Raw genomic sequence first — 7,703 nt, 5'->3', positions numbered from 1 at the left:
AAAAAAAAAAAAAAAGACGTACGGTATGGGTTTTAAATAGATAAAAACAATGAACGGTACGGTCAAAAAAAGTCAAAAAAACAAGAAATGTCAAACGGACGAAAATGAACGGTACGAGTAGTAAACGTGTAGTTTTCAAAAAAAGGAAACCAAAAAAATGCAGTATACTCATGTAATTTGAGAGATTATTACCTGTATACCTGCATCTAATGTTCTAAACTACATCAACATCAAACATTCATGCATATATCATCCAAAAAATAGCATCCAATGTAAATTCCAAATTAAAACTTAATACACCATATTAAAAAACGACATGTCCATGGTAAATGGTTCAAGAATGCCATTGTCTATTGCTACATTGTTGGCAGTTTCCGAAGAACACATTTTGGAATAATTATCTATTCAAGCCATTTTGGAATAAGCTCTCTCTGTTAAAGCTTATAGGTAGATTATTGTTAAAGGGTTGCCTCTTCCTTTTCTGTTAGTACAGTCAATTTATCCCAATAGTTGATAGATGAAAGTATCATTGTGCTCATCTTAAAAATATGAACATCTAAAGAAAACCAAGAAGAAGAAGAAGAAGAATAAAACACACACACACACAAAAAAATTTCAGATGGTGACTCGCGAGAGCTATTCTGAAATCTGAAATTGATTTCTAACCTTTTTTCGCTGTGCCATCGGCCGCTGTCGACTGCTACTCACTACGACCTGCTACTATCTAAATTGCAGAGTTCGCTAGTCCGCTACTCTGAGATTGTTGTCGACGGCCTGCTAGTAGCCTACTGTCTGATTTCTAACCGGCTACAATGCAGTGAGGACTGAGGAAGAGGTAGAAGAAGAGGGTTTCCTTCGATTGGTTGTTGTCGACGCCAGACGACCTGCTATTGCTACTGCTACTGCCGCCGTCTTCTTTGATCGACTTGCGACTTGCATTGCGAGTTGTCTCTTCTTCTTTTCTTTGATTCTGAGGACCGACGGAGAAGAAGTGTTAGGAGGAATGGAGTGTAAGACTCTGAATCTCTGATTCTTCGATTGCCCAACGGAGAAGAAGGGTTAAGAGGAAATGAGGAATAAGAGGATTGGGGAAAAAACCCTATCAAATGGGTTTTGATGTTTTATTTTGTCTTGGTTTTTTTATTTTTTCTAATTAGTATGACAAAATTCCTATTTTACCCTTAAAATAAGCATACGTGTTTTAAGCGTTTTGTTCGGCCATTCCTGTTTTTTCCCATATTGCATTGAGGCATACGGCAAAATGCGTTTTAAACGGTTGCAAACGGCAACTACGTTTTAAACGTGTTTTAACTAACAGTGGTCTGGAGTGGCCCCATGTAAAGTGAATCCTGAGGCTGATAGATTCAGAAGAGCTTTCGGAGTCTATGCTAAGTGATGCCATCGTGATCCAATCTTGGAATCCCCTTTCCTTCGCATTCTTGATTGGCGGCCCCCTTCAGCCTGCTTTCTGCACGACTCCTGAGGCTTCTTCGAAGCGCCCTGAGAAAGAAAATGATTCTGATGGCCATGGCATCTATACTTCTAGAAGAAGTTACCTCTTGAGATTTTCCCCGTACTATGTTCTCTCCGAGAAGTGGGAAACTTAATTTGGGGTTGTCCATATCCCTCCCCTGGTGTTTGTTGAATCCTCCTTTTTGCGAGTTGTTTCTACTCCAAATCCTCCTTTGGAAGATTGTTTTGTCCCTTTTGTTTGGGATTTTTCCTTGTCTCGCCTTCGTGGTTGATGTGGTGTTTTTGTATTTTTTTTTTCTTTAATATAATTTTCTATTCACCCAATAAAAAACAAAACAAACCAAAACAAAAAACAGAAGATGTGGATTGGCAACTCGGGAATCATGATCTTCACATGTTCGCCGGCCATCTTCCTTGATAGGGAGTCTATGTGCAATGTCTTATTGTTTATTTGTACCTTATTTTAATCTGGTTGTGTTTTATTTTACTCTTTTGTTTCTCAAATGATAGGGTCTCATAATGCACAGCTATGATTTATGCCAGTTTTTAATGTTGAGGACCTGTTGTTTCGTACTCCTTTCTTGTTTTCGTTCTAATTCTTGTGCACTGCCCTTGAATCAGACATTATTCGTACAAGGGATGATGACGGAGTTTCTCCTGAGGAGGGTGGAATCCAGAATCAGCTATGTTTTTATGATGTGCTTGCTGATCATTACATTAGGGTTCCTGACAGTGGAACACCTATCCTTGATTTAATTGTCCAACTCTGGAGCCAGTCTTTTTCGTCAAATATATTTGCACTCCTTTTCCACAAATGGGTATGTCTTTTGCAAAATGCTTCATACCCTTCTTCTTACATACATCTGTACAAATTCAAAGTGGCTTTATTTTGCCATGATTTTTGGAGATGGAAGCATTTAGATCCATGAAACTACCAGTTTTGCTACCTATACTGTTAAATATCAGAAGGAGGTGGGGGAAGGATAGAAAAATGAAATTCAATAAAGAAGTGGTATAGTGGTGTGAATACTGAATTTTTATAGAGGAAAGAATGGCTCTTTATTTTGGAGGTTTTCATATGTAATTCCATAAAATTACCTTTAATATTCTTGTCTTCTGCTATTAAGGGTTCGGAACTTATTATAACTACGCCTGTTTTGTGTACAATGTAATTCTGTCAACATTTCATTCTATCCTATATTCATCTGGTACACTACATATTTAGTACTGCTCCCCTTTAAATCAAAAGCCTGACAAATGATACCAAACCTTTTACATGGATGCAGAATGCAGTATGTGAAGGATTTGCTGCCAGTATCTTTGAAGCTTTTCATGATAATGCAGCTGTTGGAGTTTCTAACCAGCGCATTTTCTATCACAGTTAAATTTTTCTTCCTATTGAATTTACAACTAGACTTTTAAATTTTGCAATGAAATGTAGTGTGTATATTTGCTACTTAGTTCCTGTTTTGTGGTAAAGCTGTCAGGATAAAACCTGGTGAAATGTTGTCAATATATTATGGAAGCTGGACTATATGCTTTACCAAATTGATAGTTGATACTGACTAGAAAGTGTAGGAAAGGTTCATCAATATCTTGGAGTGGTAATTTTACATTCCTGGGTTTTTGATTTCGTCATGCTACAGCACTGGTTCTTTGCCAAAATTCTCCGCTTTTCTCTGCCCTCTAACTTTTTGACATTCTTGGTGTTCAAAGGTTCTTTTGAATTCTTATATTTTCTCTCCTAGTTAACCCAGTGAAACATTTCTGTGCAGTTACTTTCTTTGCTGGCATCAAAGGCTGGAAGATTACATTTGCTGGCTTTGCCAGATTAAAGAAAAGCACTTGTAGAAGCTAGATAACTACAACTCAACTCAATTCAACTCCACTAAGCCTTTTCGTAACTATAAGAGGTCGGCTACATGAATTCTGCTATGCCATTCAACTCTGTTTAAGGTCATGTTAGTTGTCAAGCCTAGGCTATTCATATCTTTTCTCACTGTGAAGTCACCTTTGGTCTACCCTTAGTCTTTTAATCCCTCTAATGTGTATCACGTCAGTCCTCCTTACCGCTTGCTCTCAAAGGCCTCCGCTGAAAATGTCCATACCTCCGGCAGTACTAAAAGCACTGGCAGAGTTGTAAAACCTAGATAACAAACTACAAAGGTCCGACTTGAAGATAAAGGTCATGAAGGGAAAGCCAGAAATGAACTCAAAACAATATGAAAATATGGAGAATTAGGAGAATTAGGAGAATTAGGAGAAGAGTGCTGAAAATAATAGAGGACAGATTTCTATTGAGCTGAAGAATATTAATGGTATGGTGGATATTCTCTGTGAGTAATACAGGAACAAATTTTAGATTTTCCATCCACAATTCCTGAAATGGTCTTAGGCTGGACCCATGTAAGTTCATTTTCAAGTCAATGCAAAGGAAAATGATCAGTTAGCATGGAATTGGCAGGCTGGCTCAAGACATTATTCAGTAGAGTTTTAACAGGGGGACACTCATGTCGATGTGCTCTGCGGTCCAACTTTGATAGAGTGTAGAGTCGCATACATGCTATAGCTTTCGTGAACTCACCTCAGAGCAATGAATACTTATAGCAGATTTCTGCAATTATTCCAAGAGCACTTTCGTCGCACTGATTATTTACGTGTTTTATGTTATCATGCAGTTATTTGAAGTTCAACTTGAAAATTCAGAAGTCCTTATCCGTTACTCCTCTGCCCTTGTCCATGGTGCGACAAATGTTTTCTGGTATGAAATATCAATTACCTAAGCTTGGATTGCCAATCATTTGGTTAGTTACTGAAGGTTTAAGCTGAATCATGAATGTTAGCTCTTTCTCTTTTTGGGGATTAACCCGCCCGGGGGGGGGATTGCTTAAGCAATATAAGTTTGATCACTTCTCGTTTCTTACCAAGTATTTATCAACAGGATTGACATCCAAACGAACACGAGACGCTTCTTCTCTTTATTCCGCGTAAGATTCATTTTATCCAGCTAATGTTTTCCTCTGTCCCTCCATATTCGGTTACTGGCTTGTCTAAATTAATATCAAATGCTCTCTATTTTCTTAGTATCTTCTTGATGACGTTGCCCTGGTCCCCATGCGCTTAAATAAAATCACCCCTCAGGTCAGACTTTATCCCTTACAGTACCAATACCTTGATGTTCCAAGCTTGCAATTTTAATTCAGTAAATTAATATTTGAGGATTCCTATTTCTGTTGAACCTTGGGTTGTATTATAGATTTATAATCAATTGAACGTTAACATCCTATATTCAATTTCTTTTCAGGCCCAGAGAGATCTATATCTTTTACTCTCCAGGTTCATATTCTTTTACAATTTAGGTGTGTGTATGTGTGCATCAGTTAAGCAACGGTGCTCTCGATTTACACATCTTTTTAACTCTTTTAATTTTTTATTTTTATTTTTCTTGGATGCAGTTGACAAGCTTGAAATTTTCTTCAAGCAATTTCCTGTGTTTCCAAATGCATTTTTGGTTGGTGGTCCAGCAGACATTTTTGTTATTGAGCTCACAGATCAGGTAACTTCCGAGAAATTTCTTGAGGTTTGCATTCTTCTTGCTTCTTAAGACCAACTTATAGATTTGAGGTGATGTAATACTCGTGTTCCTCAGCTCCAAAAGTTGAAGGTGGAGCCAGTGCTGCTACATTACCTTTCCCAGATAAAAGCCCTTCAGGGTAATTATTTGTTACTGATATTGATGTTTTGACATGTTCAATATTACCAGAACCATTCTGCTGTCATATTGGTTTCTCTATTGCAGTTAATTTATTATGACTAATTTCTGTAGGCTTGGAGCTGAGGATGACCACAAGTACAAGGCTTAAGGCGTGCTTGTATAGCTTCACATCTCCTGGTGGTCCAATGTATCCAACAAGGGCTGTTCGTCATGCGGCCTGGGATGCATTGGATTTCCTTTTTCCTGTGAGTTTACCCTAATCCAATATAGCTTTGCAAATTATGAATGATGTTCTTTCAAGGTTATACTTGAATCCCATACCGTCAGATGGAGTTTGTCTTCATCATAGGAAGTATATGCTCCACTTCAGCTCTCCACACCAGTAATTGTTTGAACTGCCACCCAGATCATGTGGAGTTTGATGAAGTGCATGAATTACCTGTGGCTTTTGGACTACCAACTAAAGCTAAATCCACTCAAAAACTATCAAATGCCTATCCTGAAATGGCAGTTCCAATGCTGGCAATCCATATGTTTCCTACTGAATGTTATAAAGTTGAGCAGAGAATGTGAGGAAGAATGGTTAGGAATCTCTACTCCATACTAATGGTTTTTGCTTCAAAATACATGTTTGTCATTAGAAGTAAGACCAGAAAATTATTAATCCTTCAGCCAACCTGGTGTGCTCTGCCCTTTACATTATTGCGAAAGGCCTGCTTCTTGGTGAAGTATGTTTATGATTATGGACTAAAGCCATTGATTAAATCCATGCAACCCTAAAAATAGTTAGATGTTGTATGTGTCACTTTCAATGGAGCCTTCAGCCTAGCTCCAGATTTGGCAGTCAGTATAGATTTTTAAGCTTGCTGCTTTCTTTAAATTAACAGTGCTGGCAATTGATCAATCAGTACAATGGGTGTGCCCACCCATAATCTGTGTTGGAATTCTATTCATGGTGATCTTTAACAGTACATAGCTGGCATTTATTATATATGGTAATACATTGTGCTGTTTATTGTTCATGGTTATGTTTAAGCCATGTAGCTCGGTAGTAGTATCGGGTTTGTAATTTACCCTAAGTTGTATTGATCATGACTCTTAAGGAGTAGTTCTTTATTTAATAGATATACTCTGCTCACAGTAGAATACATACAACCAAGAGCTAGGATTTCTTCTAGTTATCTCATTTGTCTCTCTTCCCTCTTCTTCTTTGCTGATCCTGGTTATCAAGATCAGGTTTTGTCACAATCTGCAGACCATTTTGTGTCCCTATTGGACATCTATACTTAGCTTAAGTAATGGATATTTATGCCAATCTTAAGATTTTTTTTTACGCTTGTTTGCATCGGAAACAGGAGGAATGCTATTGTTATCTATTATTCTCACATGAAGTTCTACCCTTAAGATAATCTTAAGGAGATGTGGCATTGATTTCACTGTGCAGGTAGGAAGATATCCTCGTCACCTCATAAGTTTGTTCTTCCGGTTACTCTATCCATGGTACTGGCCCTCCTCTTGTTGGAATTTTATAATATCTTGCGTCATGGCTGTCCTGTACTCCATATTGAGATTAATCTCTTCTAAGTGGGAGAGTCTGAGGAAATCAAAGAACTCCTGATTTGAAGTTGGAACTGGGTTTTAATCTCCCTGTAGATTATTTACCTATAATACACTGTACTAGATACCCTTTTTTCGGTTTTCTCATGTATATCTGTTTGAAATGAATATGTTTGAGTTGATGGTTTTTCAGAAAGAAAAAAAAAATTTATTGGGCAGCTTCAAATTTTGAGTTGGTGAAACCTCATTGAAAACCTTTTTCCTTTCATGAAAGACCTTGTTGACCACTGGATGCATGAAGTGAAGTTGGTATGTTCTGAGCATAGCAGAGGTGAATAGCGGTTGGTAGAGAACAAGAGAGCAACTGAATACTGGAACTGAAGAGAGGATAAGAAACGCCCAAAACGGCGAGGTCATGTTCTTTTTATGTTTTCCATTCCCTGCCAAATGAAACTAGGGTTTCTCTTCTCTCACCCAATTTTTTCAAACTTTTAATGAAAAATTGTTCAGGACCCACCATGGCAGGTTAAAAGACCTCGCCTGAAAAAGGATTTAGTATCGTGAAAAAAGAATCTATTTCGCTGTTTACTCCAGGTCCAAAATATATTTCCATCACATGGATGAAGAGATTCTCTGTACACATCTAAAACATACGCCCGCTGGAACTATATGCTTGAATCACTTTGGAATATCCAAAAAAGGATGAAATTCTCTTACCCGCCAGGAGAGGGTATGTTAACACCATCTCTCTTCTATATAAAAAAAAAAAGCACCATCCCTCTCTCTCTCAAACATAAATTACCTTGCTGCTTTCCATCCTATACATGAAACCATTCCATCATCCTTCTATGCCTCTTGCTCAGAGAACCCCCTCTCAATAAAAATTGTCACCAACCTCTGACATCAATAATCTAACCGTGTGGAACCTCTTGGTCGAAGATATCAAACTAGAATAACC

General features: G+C 37.8%; 1 protein-coding gene across 2 annotated transcripts in view; it reads left to right on the top strand.

Annotated features, from left to right (window-relative positions):
- LOC122057230 overlaps positions 1-7,218 on the top strand; it is an 8,749-nt gene extending 1,531 nt beyond the window's left edge. The window contains exons 3-11 of one of the 2 annotated variants that reach the window (XM_042619262.1): positions 2,095-2,291; positions 4,152-4,234; positions 4,415-4,460; positions 4,558-4,614; positions 4,778-4,832; positions 4,929-5,029; positions 5,123-5,186; positions 5,300-5,433; positions 6,633-7,218. In XM_042619262.1, coding sequence (XP_042475196.1) covers positions 2,095-2,291; positions 4,152-4,234; positions 4,415-4,460; positions 4,558-4,614; positions 4,778-4,832; positions 4,929-5,029; positions 5,123-5,186; positions 5,300-5,433; positions 6,633-6,806 — 911 coding nt within the window. In that variant the 3' untranslated portion in view covers positions 6,807-7,218. The other variant, XM_042619261.1, reaches the window with a different exon arrangement.
- Positions 7,219-7,703: the final 485 nt, after the last annotated feature.

This window comes from Macadamia integrifolia, chromosome 12 (genome assembly GCF_013358625.1).
Source record: "Macadamia integrifolia cultivar HAES 741 chromosome 12, SCU_Mint_v3, whole genome shotgun sequence".
NCBI lineage: Eukaryota > Viridiplantae > Streptophyta > Magnoliopsida > Proteales > Proteaceae > Macadamia > Macadamia integrifolia.
The sequence above is the reverse complement of the archived record's forward strand: the minus strand, read 5'-3'. Positions and strand labels throughout refer to the sequence as shown.